We start from the raw sequence: 23,537 nt of genomic DNA on the forward strand, positions 1-23,537 counted from the left end.
GATTAGACCAAAACAATTTGACTTATTATCGGTGAAATAATAAAAAAAAAAAGAATCTTTTGCAAACTATGTTGAAAAAAAAAATATAATTGATATAAAATGAAACAATTGTAATTTGTATCAGCTAAAAATACTAACAATTATCAATTAAGAATAACTCTTGTCAACGTGAATTAGAAAAGTCTTGCAAGCTTTAGTTAAAAAGTTACTTCAACCGAAAAAATTATTACCAATATTTTTAATTGCCAAATTGTTATGTAATATTAAAATATTTTTTTATAATGATAATCAAAATACTCTATGCATATAAAAAAATTTAATTTAAATAATTTTAATCAAACAAAATAAAATTAATTTAAATTCAGTTTATTTAACTCTTTTTATGAAATTAGAATATCCTCTCTCTAAATATATTATAAAGCTATATAAAATGTTAATTCATAACTTTTCTTTGTCGCTGAGCTTGCAAAAGAAATAAAGAACAAAAAGAAAAGACTTAATAGTGTTGCTTCTTGTGTGCTAGTTGTATCAAAGAGAGTGGAATAGAATGTGAAATGTGGGGTTAGCCTGGCCCGAAAAGGAAGGGAAAAAACTTGGGCCTTTACTTTTTGTACACCCAACCACAAAAATCACACTTCCACTATTCTTTTTCCACTTGTGCACTCAAAAATAAATCCTATTTTAAGCCTATACAATACAACTCGTCAAACTTCAATTTTCGAGATTTAAATTTACAATAAAAATTGGTGGATTCACTTGATAATTCTGAATAAATTTAAGAAATTATGAAATAAATTTATTTCTGGATTTTCTCTTTTTTGTTGGGAATCACAAAATTAACCATGAGTTCACCAATTATGAAAAGAACCTTCTATTTGTTTCATTTTACACTGATACAACTGTGTTGTATTAAATTCACCCAGTTTCAACTTTCAAACCCTTTTCATTCTCCTTGTTTTAACCCAGATGATATATTATTGAGTTAAATATGTTTTTATTGTTAAAATATTTAAAAAAATATATGTTTTGTCTCAAAAAAAGTATATATATTCTATATTTTATAAAAATTATGTAAAATATATTTTTTTTTAAATGGGACACGCCACGAAGCAGTTGAAACATAAATCATTGAATTAAGTTTTGAACAAAATTTAAAGTGGTGAATGCAAATCATCCAAAGATGCATTTAAAAATTTGGTTGTGATGCTTTGGATTCTTTCCATTTCACCAAACATGAGAGAAAATAAGAAAAAAGAAGAAGAAAGGGAATTAAAAAGAGTCCCTTTCTTTCTGTCCTTTTGTGTTATTGCTTACTACAATAATGAGGAAAACTTTAACTTATTATCACACTTCTGTGCTCTTTTTTCAGCCAACACTACCTTCTTTTATAAACATTCACCATGTTAAATTTTTTGTAATCACTCTCATTAAAGTAAAATATTATTTTTTTGAGTTAAAATTAGATTAAATATATATTTTTAAATAAAGTTTTATCATATTAACTTATTCAAAGATGATATCTATTTTAACTTATATATGAAAGCTTGTTTTCTTCCTTTATTTTTCTATTATTTTCTTTCCAACACGTTTTCATTTATTTTCTTATCACTAATTTATAAGTGCCACGTTATTAAATTGCACACAATCCAATAATTTTAATTTTTTATTTCATAACAAATGTTCTTTGTATCATTATATGGCCGGGTTTGTACAGTATGATTAAAATGTATTATAATAACAACTTCAGAACTTCCCTTTTACATATTTATAAAAACATTATAATTTGTATTATTATCTCTTGTAATTTATTTTGATTTCTTAACATTAAAAAAATGTTCATAACATTGGAAGATACACATAACACATGCATGCTTAGCATAATTAATCTAGATAACACAAATAATAGTACCTCCTAAACATGGGATAGTTGGTTGCATGTGCATGATGGTAGTTTGTGTGTGAATTACCATGAATTTTGTTCTATAATAATGATGTTGATTTCCATGCATGCATGTGTATGGATATGTTTGTGAAAATAGGTTTTGAACTAAACTTTTTGGTTGATGTGATGATGATAGTCTCATGCATGTGACAACAATTTTGTGGTAACACTCTTTCTGGATGCATTGTACATTTGACAAATTAATTGATTATTAAATTCCTTAATTAGTCCTTATATATGATATTTTCATTTTCATTTTATATTATTAAAAACTTTAGTTAATTTTCTCAATTTTCAAATTAGTATTATTAATTTGGATTCTTTTATTAATCGACTTAAAGTACATTGACGTTAGTCTAAAAATGGAGTGGCTGATTGGAATTTAAACTTCTAATAATATCGGTAATATATATATCTATATATATATATATATCTATATATATATAGATAGATAGATGATGAATAATAGAATAAAAAAATGTGATAGAAAATAAGTTTGTTTTTAATGCAAATTAAAGTAATTGAACTTAATATTTATCAACTGTCACGATTTTACTCATTTAAAAGGTGGAGTCCAGTAGATGATTATTTTAAAATATATAGTTGGCACGAGGACTAACATTTCCAAATCTATCACTATTTATATTACATTATTATACTCTAAAGTATTTTCATCGCATATTACTTAATGTGCCTGGTTAAAAGTTTACTAAATAATAAATAAATAATAAAGAATGAATAATTATGTCTTTTGAACTTAAAAAAATTGATCTTACATCTTGCTAAGTTTTTTGTTTGGATTTTTTTTAATCTGATTAAGTTATTAGTTTATCTTTTGTAAGCTAAAATATTATTTTAGTCTTATAATTCTTATAAAAAATTTTAATTAGATCCTAATTTTTATTTGGTTCAGTTTAATTTTTTAATTATTAAAAATGTTCAATTAGGTTATTTTTGTTGAATTGACGTTAGATATTTGTTAAAGATTTATATACCAAATTACTTTATCTAAAAAGTTTAAATATTCAAATTATTTTTATTTTGTCAATAAATAATTTGATTTGTAAATTTTAACAGACATTGAACATCGGAAAAGGCTTAATTTGATATTTTTTAAAACTAGAGAAATAATTTAAATTCAACAAAATTTAGTAATTTAATTGAAATTTTTATAAGAAATAGAAAAAAGAATTTAATATTTCATTTCTTTCATTTACATTTTTTATACTTTCTATATTAACTTAAAACTTGTATAATCGTTCTAAATTTTTAAAATAAATATAAGTTAGATTTTATTATATTTGAATGAATAAAGCATTCGCGTGTAGTTAAATGCATTGCTATTAAATAAAGAAAATAAAAGATATATATTCAAATATCTTTAAAATTAATTTTTAACTTATTCATAGCTTTTATTCTAATTAAATCTTCTTCCTCAAGGTTCCAATGAAAATAATATTCATTAATTGATAGTGGGTAGATATAGATAGATATTAAATATATTTACAGTACTTAAAAAATAAAAGTTTTTTGTTATGAATTAATGATTGTCCATTGATTTGATATATTTACTCATATGATTCATTACTCTTTATGGTAAATATTTGTATTAACTAAGTTGATTTGTTTCCTTTATGGATTACATATTGTATCTATAAATAGGACTCTTCCTATCAATAATAATAGACAGATGAGTTGCTCCCTATTCTCTCATTCTCTATTCTCTCTTGTTTTTTTCTCTTCTCTATTATCTGTCGTCATTCTCTATGTTATTCACTTTATTTCATAACACGTTATCAGCACGATGCTCCAACCAATTGAGGACTAGTGAAAGCTTTTTCTCTATAACGACAGTGTTATGCGTGTCTCAATCCAGGCTCTTTCTAATCCTTTCTCAAATTATAATTTTACCTTATATTCTTCCTCTTGTGATAAGAATTATTTAACTTTATCAATTTTCATCTTCGTCTTATTATTTTTATTTTTATTTTGACGGTGATTATTATTATTATTATTAATATAATTATTTTATGTGCTAGTTCTAAACACACGAAATGTTGCAAAATTTGGATTTGTGACCCTTGATAGGAAGAATTCCTTATATTGGATTTTAACTGTTGAAATATATTTAGATGCAATGGATATTGGGATACCATTAAATAAAGAAATAAAGCATCTAAGCAATGACAAAAATATTGTGAAAAGAGATTTCACAAATATTGTGAATTTATTTCATGCCTATGTATGGCTGGCTGGACAAAGCAATAAAGCTTTTGATGAAAAATCATGAGATCCGCCTAATATGCTCCATTCCCAGAAGTGAATGCAGCAATCAATATTATGAATTTCTTTCATGCCTTTGTATGGCTGAACAAAGCAATGAGCTTTTGATAAAAGGAAAAGGAAAATGTGAAAATATTGACAAAAAGATGAAGGTATATATTATCATTACGATGGTAAAGGCCATTTGAATTGTACTTATTGTACACCAGAGCATCTTACAAATAATGAGAAGAACATAGAAACACACTTTGCTTATGAAGATGGTGATTCTGATTATGGCCATATGGATGCTACTCATCTTAATATTGTTATTTTCTTTGCTAAAGCAAATGAAAGCATTGATCACCTAATTGATTATGAGAGTGTTGAAAAAAAAAAATCTCATATTGATATTTACGTTTATATGAAAAACGAATGTTTTGCACTAGTACCAAAAGATATGCGTCTTATTGATAGTGCAACAACTTATACAATTCTCAAGAGTAATAAATTTTTCTCTTGTTTGATAATGTGAGACATCGATGTTAGTATTATTTATAGTACTACAAATATATTTGAAGACTCTAAAAGAGCTACTATACTTCTACCAAGAAGTTGAATAGAAACTTATTAAGTTTCAATGATATTTGTCTGAATGGATATTATATTGAGACAAACAATGAAAAAGATATGAAATATCTTTATATCTCTATGATTGAGTTGAAAAAGAAAGAGTATTGGAGAAATTATCAACATTCTCTTATAGTTTGTACTACAAGTTTATTAGTACAATTTAAATGCATGTCATGGTAAACCAGAAGTTTACAAATCAAAATGATTGCCTTGTTTGACATGATCATTTATTATGATGCGAAAAAAAAAAGGATTGAAAAACTCATATGAACACGTTTGAAGCGTGGTAGACCTATTGGTTCCAAAGATAAAAACTCTTGAATGAGAAAGGGGGCTAATATGCAAAATAACCTAATCGAAAAGGTTGAAATCCCAAAAGATTCATTTGACATAATTAATGGTTCGGTTCCAGAAGAACCTCAGGTACCTGAAATGGTTGAAAATGATGAGATCTCAATAAATTATGTCATGAATCATATAATATGGAACCAAAATGAAGTTAACATTGACGAAACTTTTACTTATAACATAGCGATAAATGCTATGAATGACAATGAGGATCAATAAGCAATGATCATTGAAGATTGTCGGCAAAGAAAAGATTGGCCAAAATGAAAATATGCAAAGAAGCATAATTATATTTGTTTGCTAAACGAAAGGTTTTTGAACATATAGTTCGCACACCTGAAGTTATGAAACCCGTTGGGTACATATGAATTTTTGCGCAAAAATCAAATTAAAAATGATGAAATTGTTAGATACAAAGCATAATTGGTTGCTCAAGGTTATTCACAAAACCTTGTATTGATTAGTGAAAAAACATGTTCACTAGTATTGGATGCAACAACATTGCAATATTCGATTATCCTAGTTGCACAACAAGTTTTGCATTTACATCTAATGGATGATGTTACAACCTATTCGTACGGTTCTTTTGAGAATCATATTTATATGAAAATCCCTGAAGGATTTTATTTGCCCAACAAGACAAATTCTAAAAAGGGTTATTCAATAAAATTGAATATGCTCTTTTATTGATTAAAGCAAGGATGTGTGTGGTATAACCATCTTATTGAGTTCTTATTAAAATAAGGATATGGAAATGATCCTTTTTGTCTTTGTATTTATATGAAAATATTAGAAAATCAATTTTTCATAATTATTGTTTATGTAGATGACATAAACATCGTTGAAACTACTAATGAGCTCACAAGACAATTGAAAGAATTTGAGATGAATGATCTTTGAAGGGCAAAGTCTTGTTTGAAATTAGAAAATTGAGTATTTAAATAAAAGTATTTTTATACATCAAGAGGCTTATATGATTAAGGTGCTTAAAATGTTCTAAATGGACAAGTCATGTCCATTATGCACTCCAATAGTTGTGAGGTCGTTAGATGTTGATAAAGACTCTTCTTAGACCCCAAGAAAATGATGAAGATCTTCTTGGTCTAGAAGCACCATATCTTAGTGTCATAGAAACACTAATGTATCTTGCGAATTATACTCGATCTAATATTGCATTTGCTATAAATTTGTTAAGCAAGATATAGTTCTTCAACTACAAGAAAAAAATGGTTTGGAGTAAAACATATACTTCGTTACTTTAAGGGTACTACGAATATGAGCTTATTCCATCCAAATGATTCAGATTCAGACTAATGGGTTATGGATATGCATGTTATTTTACATATTCTTACAATGTCACAATGGTTGATCACAAACAAGATGTTTGTTCACATGTGGTAGCACAATGGTTTCATGAAGGTATATGAAACAAACCATAGTAGCAACATCGTCTAATCATACAAAATTACGAGAAAAGTTGTGAATATGTTTGGTTAAGGTTTATAATTCAACATGTGCAAGAAACTTGTGACTATCCCCGAGAAAGATGGAATCAACAACCATATATGAAGACAATAGTGTATTGTTCAATTGAAAGGATGATATAGATATCCAAAAATTCGTTCATCTGAAAATATGACAAGTCTATTTGTGAAGTTTTTGCCAAGAAAAATTTTTGAGCAAATGACTGACAAATTCGGACTCTGTCACCTTAATGATGTAAGTTTACATGAGGGGGAGAAATAGAATATGTGATGAACAATATTGTATTAAAGAATACAGAATGTTGTACTCTTTTTCCTTCACTAGGTTTTTTTTTATCCCAAAGGGTTTTTCCTAGTAAGGTTTTAACGAGGCACATTCTTTATCAATGGACACTCAAGGGGGAGTGTTATGAATTAATGATTGTCCATTGATTTGATATATTTACTCATATGATTCATTACTCTTTATGGTAAATATTTGTATTAACTAAGTTGATTTGTTTCCTTTATGGATTACATATTGTATCTATAAATAGGACTCTTCCTATCAATAATAATAGACAGATGAGTTGCTCCCTATTCTCTCATTCTCTATTCTCTCTTGTTTTTTTCTCTTCTCTATTATCTGTCGTCATTCTCTATGTTATTCACTTTATTTCATAACATTTTTAAATTTATTTAAATTTTTTTTTCCTTAAAAGTTAGACAAATACTTTATTTTCTTGCCCTAGAGGAGAAACTAAAAACATATTACTTCTATTAAATGTAACAATTAGAAATAAAAATGAATACTAAGATCTAATAACAAGTCATATTCTTAAGGATTCATTGAGAACAAAATGTCAGATAGCTAATGTAGATGTTAGTTGAGTAGTTACTCAACTAAATTATTGAAGTTAGTTGATGATTAAATGACTAATCAAAGCTCATAAAAACAATCGTTGACATGAACATTAACTAAGAGACATGTCAATCAACAAATGAGACTTATATAAAATAAAATATTAAAGGGAATATTTTCAAATTGCTTTGTCAAGATTGATTCTTTAAGGTTATCTCATATTAGGTTTGAAGCATTAATTTGCTAAAGAATCTAGAGAAAATGACAAAGATATAATGAGCCATGTATGAATATAATGTGTCATGAAAAAAAATAATAAAACAAATAAAAATGTAAAAATGAAAGAAAACACCCTTTCATAGGAATTAGTTTTTTTTTAAGAAATTCCTTTATTTTCACCAAAATGATAGAATAAGAAAGCAATATTATTTTTAGTTTACTAATAATATTTTTTATTAAAATAAAAAATAAAAAATCAATATAGTACTTGATATTTGTATTTGGATTCTTAGATTTGGACAAATTACAGATATTGTATTGGGAAGGGCTAAACTTTTACAGCCTCTGCTAAACCTAATTTTGGCTTTATTACAACTTTCTTTGAATTATTGGATTACATAATATAGTTTTAGGAAACATTTTCATGAATGAGATTATTAACAACCTGTTGCAGAAATGGAATCCCAGGTGCAGGTTAAGGAGAAATATGTAATTAACATTTGGTAGCTAAAGTGAGTATACTATTGTTATTATTTAAGTCAATTTCACTTTATATATAAAATTTGTTTGGTTTGAATTCGGGATTTATTTCATACTTAAAATATATTTAATTATGTTTGAAGATTCTGAAAAATTTTAATACTTTTAATTTTAGTTTCTATTAAATTAATTTTGTTATTTTGAGTGTTTAAATATTGTATATTTTTCAATTAAGTATGTCTTTGTTAAGGATCTCAAAAGAAATTTGTACTTACGAATAATTATGAATAAATCCATGATGGATATTAAATAAATTTTTTTAATGGATATTTGTGATTAATCAAAATGTTTATTTAATTATTTATTCACTTATGGGTGACAAGTATGTGTATCATGGTATCCAATTAGTGAATGTTTATCACTTACTAATAATTATTAGTGAATTTTATTTGAGTAACTAAAAAAAAATCAAATGATAAAAGTAGTATTTGTGAAACCCCTTTCTTGTACTCTCTCTTCTTCTCCTTTGCCAAATACACAGAACCCATACTCTTCTTCTGTTTCTTTTTCTCTCTTTAACTCACCATCACTCTCTAACAGTTACACCTTGATTATTCTCCATCTAAACCCTTTTTATTTGTATTTCAATCAGATTCTGGAAGAGTAACTTCAATAGAGCCCTTTGTTGCTCCCTCTCTCAACTCCCTTCCTCCTAGGTAAGTCTCCATTCCCATTTTGGGTTCAATTCCAACTTAAGTTCGAAATTTTGTCTCTGTTATGGGTTTAATCAAGGGTTTTTTCTTTCTCTATGTCTTGGTGATGAATTCTTTAGGTTGAATTAAAGGTTTATGCCTTGCTAGCTGAGGTTAATTTCACCAAAGCATTAATCAGTATACAAGTAAGGGAAGCTAGCCTTTTTGCTCAAATTTCGTATAGAAATCGTCCTTGAGAACTTGGATTGCAGGATTTTATGTTTGATTGATGTTTGGATTACTTGTTGTGTGGAGTTGGGTTTCTGATATGAATTATGTGGCTTTGCATGTGAAAACATATTGGAATTTTGATGATTTCGCCCAGGCGAGCAGTTCTCACCTGAGCGAAAATACCATAAATTCACCACTGTCACTGCACGAGGTCTCGTCTAGGTGAGCTGATTTCGCTTGAGCGAGAGGCACTCTCGTCTAAGCGAAATAGCCTAGCCTGAGCGATAATTCGCTCAGATTGGGAGTTGCCCTCTGTTTGGGGCCTCACTCAAGCGAGAGTGACCCGCCTAAGCGAGATAACCCTCTCGCCTAGGCGAGATCTTCTAGCTTGAGCAAGTTCCACTGCAGGATTATGTTTATTTCTCTGTTTTTGATGAATGAAGCTATATTAAATGAAATAATGAGATGATTGTTCATACTATGCTTGGATTGTTATGACTTGTAGTATATGTGGTGAAATTATATTGAATTGGATCATCACAAAATGTGATTGATCTAGGATTTCAAGGAAAATTCTAAAAGGAATGTGTTAGTGAATGTAAGGGCATAAGGACTCAGTTTGGTGGTATCCTGACGCTCCAACAACCATTAAGACTCATGTAGAGTATAATGGATTATATCGGGAGGAGTAGCAGGAGGTCCTAGTCTTTGGACCCGATCAGTCTTAGACGCTAAGGGAACTTACCCTGGGAGTGGTTGGGTGATAACCCCTTGTGCCCAAACTCTATATAGTTTAGGAACCGTCACAGGTGCAAGCCACCAAGAGCTCCAATGTCTCTTACATAATCTGGATGTTGAGTATAGAGTCATGTATATGTACTGTGGTTGTGGTGGTTTAATTAATTCTGACAAATATGATAAGTCCTTGATTGATATTTATTATTGAACTGCATGATTTCTCTTAATCAAGTTAGCTTACCCTTCTTGCCTATGTTTGTTCTCTTTGTGTGTTTTTCCCTTTTGCAATGATCTCCTACATTTGGTGTGAGCAAATAAAAGTACAGGTGAATACACTCCTCTCCTGGATAGGAGTTGATCTGTGGCATGAGAGATCTAGCAGTAGTCTCTATTCCATGTTCTGTTTAAACGTTGGGTGTTTTGTTAACCCTTTCTTAGTGTAGGCTGTGAATATAGCTTGTGCATATATGGTTATTTTGGGATGACTGTATGATACTCTATATCAACCTATTCCTACTATCTGCTTTGATTAATCATGATATAATGTTTTGTTTAGTAGCGTAAAAACTATTAAATGTCATGTTACAGTATTATTAGTGAAAAAATATTAATTGTGGAAGAATTGTTTAAAAATTGACTTCATATATTTATGTATTTTTTATTTAGACATATGAGGTTGAAGTTATTTTGTAAAAAATTAACTTTTTAAAATTTATTTTTTGACACAAGTCGTTTAAATTTACTTTTTTAAAAGAGACCAAATTTATTTACATTAATATTTTATTGATTAATTTTGTTAAATTATACTTAAAAAATTATTTGTTTTCATCTAAGTTTATATTTTAAATTTTTATTTTTTAAAATAATAATTTAAAATTTAAAAAATATATATTAATCAATTTTGACTTATGAAGAATTTATTTAGTATTAATAATACTAGTCATATTAATAGTAAGATCGACACAACTATAAAAATATTTAACGAAAATAATAATATGATATTCAACTTAACACGGCAGTAACACTGGAAGATGTCATGAATTGAGGGGTGTATCATTGTCCTATAATGCAGATTAGGTGAAGCAAGTCATACTTAAATAATGACGTACGTGTTACTACAATATTAAGTACAAGAGTTGTACTTTGATTATAAGTTATGACTTTTAGCATAGTAATAAATGTTTGATTCAAAAATTGAAAATTGATATATCAGAACCAATGTCACAAGTTTAATTCCAAGTGGGACAATTGTTGAGGAAGAAATTGTTGTGTGTAACATCAATTGTATTGCAACGTAGGTTAAGTAGATCAAGTCACAATTGAAAAAGTTTAATTTATAGCAAGACCATTGTTGAAGGAAGTTGTTGCAAGGTATATCAATTAACTTGTAACGTAAATTAGTTGAGTCATGTCACAATCAAATAATGACATTAAACTACTATAATCTTAAAGTAAAAAAAATAACATTACATCCAAACTATAAGTCGTGACTATATTAAAAATTTTCGAAAAATATACTGACCAATCTTATACCATAACAAATATGAGTTTCACTTTTGCAAAAATACCTCTATGAACAAACCTAAAAAAACAAACGAACTCCTTGTACAAAGTGTTTTCAATTAATTTTTTAACATGTTTCATTAGTTTGATATTAGCTTCAACTTAAATGAGTTTTTATGTTAAGCTTCACTATATAAACTTTGTTAAGACTTTATTAACATTTTGTATGATCCATAAAATAAAATTTCTTTCAATTTACACCAATTCTATTAAAAAAATTGTTTCACTATGTAGGATTGATTAGTCACTTCAAACAGGCGATCGTGCGATATCCTAGTTTCAAGTCGTTTGTGTTCATCAACAACCAATTGGGGATACCTGTCAAAGGTCATTTGATGGTAAAGTTAGTTTGGATCCAAATGCAAGAATCCTAAATATGCAATTAATGCATGATCTACCATTTTACTTGGACTCCTATTTATAATTTTTCTAATGAACTCTTGATTAGAATCAACCTAATTGTGTTTGGCTTATTGATTATCCGGATCAACTAGCTCACTTCTTGATCGAATGGTCCATACAGTACAAAATAAATCAACTTACTTACCTAAATATTTTTTACTTATTTTTGCAAAATAAATTATCAACATGAAATAATATATAAACACCAATAAAATAATATTTTACAATGTCAAACTTCGTATCTGAACTATCGAAAGAAATATATTGAATCTATTATTTTAGATGTTTCAAGCATTATTACTGTGAAGAGAAACACTTTTACAAAGGAAAAAGAAATACATACATGCATCAATTGTTTTTTAGAAAAATAACATATGTAAAATTACGAGTTCACAAGCCATATCATATTATAAGGTTGTACTTTAATTGAAAAAGTAAGGTGCACTTAATTAATTTTAAGTGCACTATAATGTTTAAATAACTATATTGTTAAAAAAATTGTATACATTGTAACTATAAATTATATATAATATATTAAGGCTCTCAATCTCACATCACATGCCAATTCCAAATGCCAAGGGGAAAGGCATGTGCACTTTTGGCGCATCATAGCATCTGCCATGCACGTGTGGTCCTTTCTATTTATTTAATAATAATAATAATAATCTCTAAAAAAAATCTTTTCGAATAAATATTCCATCAATGGACTTCAATCAAATTATATTTATTAACTTTTCATAATTTATAAAACTGTCTGAACTAAACTTATTTAAAAATAAAAATTCAATATTTCAACTGATATACTTACAAATAAAGAATTATTGCAGCAAAGATGTTTATTTAGTTCAACTGCTATTCACAAATAAACTCCTCATTTACTTATATATAATATAAACATATAATTTTTAATTCAATAAAATATCTATAGAATCTCATGCACAAAACATATGCATTTTTTTATAAAAACATTAATATAATAATAATATCATAAAAAGAATATGATGGTGCAGGTCAAGAGTGGTCAACATCCATGAGTTGGCATTACGTGTCTTCTTTTTTCTATTTTATTACAATTTTTTTTAGTTTTATTATTGTTTTGTTAGTATTTTCCGAAAAGATCCACACCGTAACTTATGATGATGAATTGGTGACAAGGGACCATTTTACATTTGATTTGTGAATCCGTGAATTGATTTGGAATGTCTTGCAAGTGACCCATCTCTTCCTTTTTCATTCTCTTCTTTCTTTTTGGTTACAAACTTTAAGGAGAATAATAAGAATACAATGTCTATGTTTCCCATGGAACACTAGGTTTATGTCAACTTTTATTAGAGTTTAATAAACTCTTATTAATAGTGCATAACTTTTAGTTAATTAGAGTCACATTTCTTAGGTCTTTTAGTCCTTCCTAACTATATATTTATAGTTAATTTTAATATTAAAAATAAATATTAATTACAATAAATTAAGGTAATAAATAATATTTTATATTAAGATAATTAAGTCACTACTTCTAAGTACATAACTAAATATTAATGACTGATTTCATATTTCATATAAGTAAAACAATTTGCGTACTTGATAACTTTTTTAATATATTTTCAACAATTATTTTCATTAGTTAATATTTTTTCAAGTTTTATATAATAATTTATTTTTAATTATTATAGAAAAAAACTTGTATATTTTAAGTCAAAGTATTTGATGTCGATCTACAAATGGTGATTCAATCTCTAAAACATTTATATTAGATATTTTTTCTTAGAATAATGAGTTTTGTAAGATAAAACGATATGGATCCGTGTAGATTCACCTCTAAATTAGATCCATGAGGTAAAATATTGCTCAAAAGCATATCTTAATTACTTATAATTGATTATGCATTTTTAGGTATAAAATTTATGTGAAAGGTTTATTAAATCAAGTGTGAGAGACGACTTGTGATCGTTCAAATGTACGGTCTTGTGTGTCTGTTAATTATTGAGCATGTGATCAATATATGTCAGGTGTGTGAAGAGATATATTGGTACAAGTCAGGTTGTCAAAATGTGCACCAATATCAATTAAGTTAGTAAAATGTTTATTAGTGCACAACTCTTAGTCTTGAGTGTAAGCGAAAAGATTATTAATCAAGTTCACAAGACGTGTGTTCTTATAATAATATATATTTTGACCAATCTATTGTTTTACTCCATGATTATTTAATAGTCAAGAGAAACATAGAATTGGATATTTAGGCAAACACAAAAAGGTTGGCCCTTGCATCATATTCAAGGGATCTTCCATGTAAGTCTGATATTTATAAATGCATTAACAAGGACATACCCTTTTTATTGGTGAAATTTTACTCTCACATAGTTAACTTGGAGGTTAAGCTCCATAACTATGTAATGTGCTGTCATGAAATACTCATTATCATTTGAGGAAACCTAAGATATAACTTATAAACAAACCCTTTGGGTCACCATTTTGGGGACCTCATGTTAAATGCTCTAACTTAAGGCATAAATGTTTTTTTTTTTCAAAATGAATAGTATAAAAAAAATAATTAGCTTAGACATTTATAATTTATTTTTAATAAATTAAATTATATCATATTGAGTCACTCCTTTGTCATAAACAATGTGTCAACCATATCAATTTAGTGGTATTATTGTCGCTTGAATGAAATGCAACCTAAGAGCAACATCCCTTTTGGGTTCCTTACTCCTATGACAATTTTGATGCTTGAGCATTTTTGCCAATGCTTGATCAACTTGTCTTACATATTCCAACAAATTCCAAAATCTATTCTATTTGTTATTGGATTCCTAAGCATCTAGTTAGAGCTTTAGTGTTCAACTAGTGCTCAAGTGTCAAGGATGAACTTGAGTTTTTAACTGGCACTTGAGCGTTTAAGATACACATCATGCATTGTCACACATTCAACACACGCGTACATCATGTTTGCCATGGTTAGATATTAAGAGCAATGCTTGAACCACAAACCATACCACTAAAGTAGTTTATGTTTTTAGACTTTGGGTTTTCTTTTAGAAATTAGTTATGTTTTATGTTTTTGGGCTTTGATCGTTCTTTTATAAATTAGTTTATGTTTTATGTTTTTGGGTTTGGGCCTTCTTGTAGGATTCTCATGTTTTCTTAAACTTATGTGCCTATATATAGAGGTACCAAAAACTAATGTAGACACTTTTAGTCATATTGAATTTTATTTCATTAAAGAAAGAATTCTCTTTGTTCTTGGCTTAGGACCTCTGGTTCTTATCAAAGATTAACATCTTTGTGGAGAATCTTCACTTGACTTATCAATATGCTAGATTGTGACGTCCTCCATCTCTGTCTTATTTCGCGCTCTTCTCTAACTTATTCATGTCGTGTCTCTTGAGAATTCAAATTCAGAAATGATCGTACTCTTTCCTGGATAGGATGGTATCACTTTGGTAATATGTTTTCAACGAAGATAAATTGTCTCAACCTCTTTCTCACTCAAGTTATGAGCCATTTCTTGAGTTATACTCCATGTCAATTTGGCGATGTATACTATGAGTGCAATGATTGCACTTCACGTAGATCTTTCCTCAGTGACAACATCTCGCTAAAGCGATATTCAATTTGAGCACACCAAACAATCTCAACATTTTTTTTTAAATAATTCCATCATTCACCATAAATTGTACACTTATGAGACTCATCAATAAGATTATTCTTACATTTGTAATAACAAAAGTATAAAAATAACCAACAATCTCATAAGAATTCATACTATTCACGTATATTCAAATTCCATAAACAATTCTCACATTGAATATTTTCTTTTATCCGTTCACATTTTAAATATATCTCACATTGTAACTATATAATATTAACTCATCTTACCTTAATTGAGGCATATTTCATTTAAAAATATTTTTATAACAATCCAAAAATTTCAATAATTTTTTCACACAATCACTCCTACACTAACATTACCTTTCCTTAAATCATTCACTTAATATAAGAAGAAAAAAATGACTAAACTAAGATAAGGTTGAACATACTTATCAAATTTTGACTTTGATAAGTTTAAAATTTTTGTACTTACTTATTCACGACCTTAGGCTTTGTTCACTTCCTAAGATGGATTTGAGGGAGAGGAAGAGGATGTGTTTGAATGAATTTAAGAGTGAAGGGTGTGTTATTTTTTTTAAGGGATTTAGAGGTGATTATGAGTGAATTTAGTAGTAAAGTTTGTGAGAGTTAGTGAGTGATTTGATTGATATGATAGATTAAAAAAATGTTTTAATATATTTAAAAGAGAGTTTACCATTTTGCCCTTATGTAATAAGTAGTATAAATTTGTATTTGTATGAGTTTAATAATTTTTTAAAAATTACTTATCAAAGGTAACCAAGAGAAGCATGAGAATAGGAATGTACCTGGCATAGTATGCAACTACGACAGCCAAATAAACAGAGTGAATCTATCTAGAAGAAGTACTGTGAAACACAACATTCCATAACTGCACATGCTTAACCATGAATTTATATTGCCCCTCCATGTCATTCAACGGCCACCCAGTGTATTCCTTTCAAACATCCTTAACAAAAATCTGAAAACTCAAAAGTTTATTTAGACCACCAACAAAACATAAATGAAACAAAAACTTGTTGCCACGGATCCGTTCCAAAGCTTGGGGATCGAATCTGCAACTTTGGGGATCGATTCCAAGGCTCAATGGATCGTTCCAATCATGCATGACAAACCTTGGATCGGTTCCAGGCCACCAAGATCGATCCGTTGCGCACATGAATAATAAAATGTGATAAGGATAAATGGGTCATTTGATAAAACTCTCCTTCAAATCTAACCTTCATATGTGGGATAAAAAAATTCTCATATCATTCAAATCAATGGTAAACCTCGCTTCCATATCATGGAAAACGAACAAGCTTTATCCCTCCAAATCCATCTGCACATTTACATGATAATAATAAATATTCTAAAACGAATAGGGTCTTAAGTTTTAATATGATAAGACAAGATTACAATTGCTCTTCGCTAATAATAGAGAAAATTTTCAAAATTTGTTTTTTTAGAATGAAATAAACCTTTTTATTTCTATTCATTTAAAATTTATTATTATTATTATTATAATTAGGATTTATTTGTAATATATTAAAAGTATATATAATAAAAAAAAACAGTTACTATTTTTTTACCATTAATATAAAAATAATTTAGTTCATCAGTGAAAAGAAAATCAAGTTTCTCCACTTTTTTCACGTATTTTTCATATAAATTTACTCTTATTATCATAATACTTTGGTGATTTTTTTACGCAAACTGATATATAAACTTATTTTTATTACTTCCTCAAAAATACAGAAACAAAATTTCAACAACCCTTGTGTTTTCACTGTTTTTTTATCAACTATTTTTTACATATAAAATGATAAATACGTATAATTTATTATGTAATATAAAATAAAAATAATATAATTACCTTCTTTAAATAATAGTTCATTAAAAAAATAAAAAAAATCTTTGTTCAATTGACTTGTAAACATTAAAAAATTTGTTGGTGAAGCGTATATGATTAAGCGCAATTGAAGTCGTTGAGTTCGGAAGACGAGTTATGATTACCCCACGAATCGATGTGTTGAACGCCCCCAAATGTGCAATTAATTAAGTGCAAATTGTTAATTAAATACATCTAATTACCTTTATTTTTTCTGACGTAACATACCTATTAATAGTAAAGGTCACGTCACATGCTTCAACATTCTTTTATTATGTAAGAAGATTGGTTGGATCCATTTAATTCATGTTTTAAACGGATCAAATAAATTCAGTTTTTAAAACCATAAATAGATTGATCCATGATTTTAGATAGTAATTCCAAAAACAATATCCATCGATTTAAAATAAATTTATTAAATGAAAATGGACCAAATAAAAATATAACAAATTAAATGAAACTATTTTTTGTCAATTCGTTATGCAACACCTCGTACTAAAATATATGCCTACATTAAAATGTTTTACTATTCACCCATTTATAAAGTTTAGTAATTAAAAATTTACACGATAAAATATTTCAAAAATAAACTTGGATGATCAAATATTTCAAAAACAAACACAGATAAGAATTGTCAGATCCAACGGGTGTCATACATTTGAATCTGTCAATCTGAAGGATCTTGACCCGTCTCGTTTGTCGGGCCATAACACGAGCCAATTTACAAGCAATTTGCATCCTGTTCAACCTGTTTTATTTTTCCTTTGCTTCATTATTCACCCACCCACAAAAAAAAGAACATCACACATAAAGATGAGACAACTTAGAGTCTCTTGGTCGATTGAGGTTTCATCGTCAGTCTTCATTTACACTTCTCGAATATCCTTTATCTCTATCTCAGCTGGTTGGTCGCCTTCCATCGCTAGGCTCACTGGACAAAGTCGTCTCCGTATCGTCCTTGGAGTCCTTTGACGTTAGAGCTCCCCCATCTTCCTGTCTTTGTCTCTGATCCCATCGTCGAAGCTCGTACCCTTACCAATGCATTGTGAAGTTGTCATCCAGCGATCGTTGTCACATCTTCTTATCTTCGATGATTCCCACAGTGACAATCCTGACACCTTTATTTTTTTGATTTTGTTTCAACACTATTTTGTGGATGTCTTGATTTTGCCCTCATTTGCCTTGATTCCCTAATTTTGCCCTTCTTAGTTAGGGCTTATGCAATCTATGTGAGGTTTCTTTAAAATTGGCGAGCCAGCCACCAACCCTTCCAATTGCGAGACGAGTTTGATTCTTCAACCAACTTTAATGATGCAAGCGAATCTAGTTTGATCCATTTTTCTTAGGCCATCAACGAGTCCGACTAAAACGAGACTCATTTTGACACATGTATAATATTACATGGCAAAAATCATAAACATGTTGAAAATCTTCTCATATGTAATGTCATCTATCTATTTATGTTTAAAGTACAATTAAAATAAAAATTTACATAATAAATAAAAAGTATTACCAATTTAATTTGATTCATTTTAAAATTAAAAAATCTCAATTACAATAGATAGTAGATAATATATATATATATATATATATATATATATATATATATATATATATAAACATTTGAATTAAACATATATCATTAAAAATTAACATATAACACTTCTAAGCCTATTTGATCTATGCGTCATAAATTATGTATATTTATTTTCAATAATAAACTTATATATTTATTTAATAAGTTTGAGGAACAATAAGTCCATTATTAGTAAAAAAGAAAAAAACTCTCTCAACACTTTACACTCACAAATTTTAATTAAAGAAACTATATAAAACTTAAATTTTGTAGTAAAACAAAACATATTCAGAAATTCATCTTTAGTAACTCTAATCCTCCGCACACATTAAACACTCAAAACAATATGCAGATAGAATAAAGAGTGCTCTACAGCTAAGTTTCTCTCTTTTACTTGATAACATTTATTTACAAAATATATGATAAATAATTCCACAAACAATGAGAGAAGAGACAAAATGTGAAAAAAATAAGATATTAATAGAAAATGGAAAAGAAACATAAATACAAGAAAAAAAAAAAACAGACCTTACAATCCAGTCTCACAAATTATTTAAAAAAAAAAATTATTTGAAAGTTGTAGTTTAAATTGTATGAGCCACAGCAAATTAAAGCTGCAAAAGTCAGCAAATTTAATGGTTGAAACCTATAAATTAAGTATAATTATGGTAATTTAAAAAATAAAATTAAGTGATGTCCATAAACGCACTCATCAATAATATCCCCACCATTAATCCTTGGACAAGGAAAAGAAGTTTTGAAAGATAATACAAAATTGTTTATACTTTTTAGTTAGTTGATGCTGATTTTGACATTGCTATGTATGTCCTTATTGTTTCAGAACTGGCCTGCACAATGCTTTCTTTATTATCTAAATAAATATTTTCATTTTTCCAAATAAATATGTTCTTTTTCCTAGTAAATTATAAGTGGTTTTTACAAAATTTTCCTTTCTTTTTTATTTCTACAGAGTTTCAAATCACCACTTTAATTTTTATAAAATATGTGAATTTTAATTTTAATTCCTTTAAAATATTTTTCAGTTTCATTAAGAAAAATAAAGCATTTTTTAGTCTTTAATATTCGTTTCAAAATAAATGAGTATTATTTATTTTACTCATCTTAAGAAATTTCTCAATATTTCATCTACCAACATTTTGTTAAAAATAAGTCGGAATTACTTAAAATGGTCGATTGATATTTTTTTCTCACATATAAGTAACTAATTAGTGTTATATAGGGTGTGTTTAGACAGTAGTTAAAAAAAAGTAACAATCTTATAGTTCATTTAGAATTTAAAATAAATTTTACTTTTAATAAAAATTTAATTTGGAGTTTGCAACTGTTATCCAAGCATATCTTAAAATGATTTGATTTCAACTTTAGAAGAAAAACAATTACAAGACTAATATCAAAACTTCGAAATAAAAAACATATTTCATTCCTGGAAAAATTGAGTGCAGTAAAAAAACCTGAATAAAATTTGTCAGAAAAACGAAGACGACAACCATGAGTTCATATCAAAATTTGGAGGCACTTGGAAGTGTGGTTAGGAGAAATTAGCATATTTGTAGGGTCATTGCCATCAAAGGGTTCAATCTCAAAGGACACAACTAATCATGTTTAGCCTTTTCAGCATGTTCAATGTCACATTTTTATTTTAGGGTTTCACTTTTTCTCACCACTCTTGTACTATTATGATCCACTGTGTCAAATTTTCTCAGAAATTAGTTTGTGAAAAAATTGAGTGTATGAAAAAACATTTGACCAGAAAAAAAAAGTGATCTTTAGTAATTCCCATATGAAGGGTAAGCAAGTGAGGCAGAAAAATGATTTATATATGAAAATGAGCACTTTCATTCTGTTTCCCATTTCACTTTCTTGCTCTTTTTCTCACACTCACAGCACATTGCCTTTCTGTCTTTTGTTATCATTATTGTTTTTATTTTGCTGGTGAGTCCCAGTGTACAAGTGTGCTGTGCATCCATAACTGGAAACTCTTTCTCTCTCTCTCACAACTCAAAAAGTCACAAGCAATAGTTGGCACTTTCACACCAACACAACCTATTCTTCTCTTCCTACCATAACTCATTTGCAGCTACACAAGCAGAAGGAGTAGGAGACATTCACTCACATTCACTGTAGAAATCATACACAAACAAAGAAAGGCAAAGAAATGAGTTTGTCCACCATAGCCATCCACTTCTGTAAATCATTAAGTAGGACTTGACTTTCTATGTCTCTTGTATCAATCACAGTCCTCTAGATTTATACCTAATGGGGGCTGCTACTCTCTTAGCAAGGCCACAACCAAGGATAATTTTCTTGAAGATTATTGTTCTTGGAATCCTCTACAAGCTTAACTCTTTGCTTGCCTCAAGTTTGGAGTTTCTTTGAAGGTCATCATGGTGTTTGTGGTTTCAGTTCCAAGTTTTCCAACACATAGCTAAAGGAAAACACTTTATTGTTTGTTTGTTCAGGTAATAATACTCTTGTTTGCCTTGCCTTTGCTGAGTAACAGCTGCCAAATCCAAAAGGGGTCCTGGATCTTGTTTCTTGGAATTTCTGTTTGATGAACAGCATTGATTTCTGTTTCAGGTTTTACTGCTCTCCTAATAATTCTCCTTAAAGTTTACCCAATTATTGCCTTAACTGCTACAGTTCATGTAAGATTTGGTGGAGTTGAGAGAGTGAGTGAGGGGGAGAGGGAGAGAGGGGAATGAAATGCTCGGAATCAGAAGAAGACTGGCAAGAATTGAGTGAATCTCTGTCTCTTCGGCTTTGCCTTTTGCAAGGATTCTTGAGAGAAAAGAGTTTCATTGTAACGGCTGAAACGTTCAAAGCTGCTTTCATACTTCTGCCCCTCAGAAGAATATTTTTCTTTATTTCTTTATTACAGCATAACGTGCCTACAAGTTCCCATCTTTAAGACTCCTTTGAAGAGATTTCTTGCTTATTGATCAGTATCAACTATTCCTTTGAGATATTGCACTGGGATTGTATCACTGAGGACAAGGTCAATACCAAGCACAGAAACCACATTGAGCCGAATTTCCAAAATTCCCTAAATTAAGCATCAATGGAGCTTCTTCCAAGTCTAGTAATCATGCTTGTTCTTGTTCCGTGTTTTGAATCACTTCCTGGTGTCAGGGCTCAGTCTACTACTACTACTACTTCTCCTGGGTCTTCTTCAACAAGGGAAGAAGCAAGGGCTCTTGATGCACTTCTGCAACAATATGCTTATAGGGCTTTGGTGAATCCAAAAACAGGTATCATTTACAATGCAACTAATCTACCTTCCAATTTATCTGGGATTGAGGTTGCAGCATTGAGATTAAGAAGTGGAAGTTTAAGGAGAAAAGGGTTCCAACCATACAATGAGTTTGAAATTCCCATGGGACTCATTGGGAGGCCATATGTGGAAAGGCTTGTTTTGGTGTACCAAAATCTGGGTAGTAGATCCTCCAGGTACTACCCTTTGACAGATTATACCTATTTGGCTCCAGTGTTGGGACTACTGGCTTATGATGGTTCTAATCTGTCAGCTTCAAATTTATCAGAAATAGACATAGATGCGTCTGATGGCCCTATATTGGTCAAGTTCAGGACTGTTAAATCAGTCCCACATGGTGCTGTTGCAAAATGTGTTTGGTTTGATTTGCAGGGTTCTTCCAATTTCAGTGATGTAACAGCAGACAACACTTGTTCATCTTTCCAACAGGGTCATTTCTCTATAGTTGTTAAATCCCCTGCTCCATCTCCAGCACCAGCACCAGCACCTCCTACTCCTGCAAGTCCTCCAAAAAAGAGGCCATCACCAAGTGCTCAAGGAAAAGGTGAGAAGGATAATAAAAAGGTGTGGATCATTGTAGGGTCTGTTGTGGGGGGACTAGTATTGCTTGTGCTGTTGTCACTTCTTGTTTTGTGGATGAGAAAGTACAAACAGAAGAAGAAAATGCAACAGATGGAAAGGGCAGCAGAGTTGGGAGAACCTCTTCAAATGGCTTCAATTGGGGATACAAAAGCCCCTGCTGCAACAGTAACAAGAACACAACCAACCCTTGAACATGAATATGCACCATGACACAATATTTTTGCACAATCTTCGGTTGCTCTTCCACTCATTCAAGTTAATTTACTGTATTCAGAAATTCTTCTAATCACACGTTTTTTTTCTTTGTTGCCTGCCCCCCGTTTGTTTCCTTAACATAGGATTTTTGTGTAAATCTGTTATCTCTTTGTGATTCATTGTGGTGTGAATTAGTAGTAGCCAAAAGTCATGATTATGTGATGAATTCAGTTGTTCCATTGACAAAGAATAAAATTCTAAAGACCTACATGTTGGGTTATTTATCTTGCTTTTACTATCCTTTTCACGTGGTTGAAGCATGATAACTTGGTATAAATGTTGTGGGCACACAATGCTTATTTGTTCATCCACCAGTTCCCATCATTCCTGTTCATTCATTTAAGTGAAGAAGAGGCTCATTGGTCTCTATGTCCTCACCTTTGTTTCTGAGAACCATACTTGGAAATTCAATGTGTACCCTTCTTTTTTGTCTACCTTCTCTTGCTACTGTCTTTGTTAATAATGGTCTTGCTAACAAATGGATTTAGATAGGATGCAGT

General features: G+C 29.3%; 1 protein-coding gene across 1 annotated transcript; it reads left to right on the top strand.

The window, feature by feature from the left end:
• Window positions 1-20,770: 20,770 nt before the first annotated feature.
• Window positions 20,771-23,272, top strand: LOC114185537. Its single transcript, XM_028073322.1, has 2 exons — window positions 20,771-21,388; window positions 21,507-23,272. Exon 2 carries the CDS (start codon window positions 21,988-21,990, stop codon window positions 22,990-22,992), a length of 1,005 nt encoding a protein of 334 aa, XP_027929123.1. The 5' UTR covers window positions 20,771-21,388; window positions 21,507-21,987; the 3' UTR covers window positions 22,993-23,272.
• Window positions 23,273-23,537: the final 265 nt, after the last annotated feature.

The sequence above is a fragment of the Vigna unguiculata genome, chromosome 5 (assembly GCF_004118075.2).
Source record: "Vigna unguiculata cultivar IT97K-499-35 chromosome 5, ASM411807v1, whole genome shotgun sequence".
NCBI lineage: Eukaryota > Viridiplantae > Streptophyta > Magnoliopsida > Fabales > Fabaceae > Vigna > Vigna unguiculata.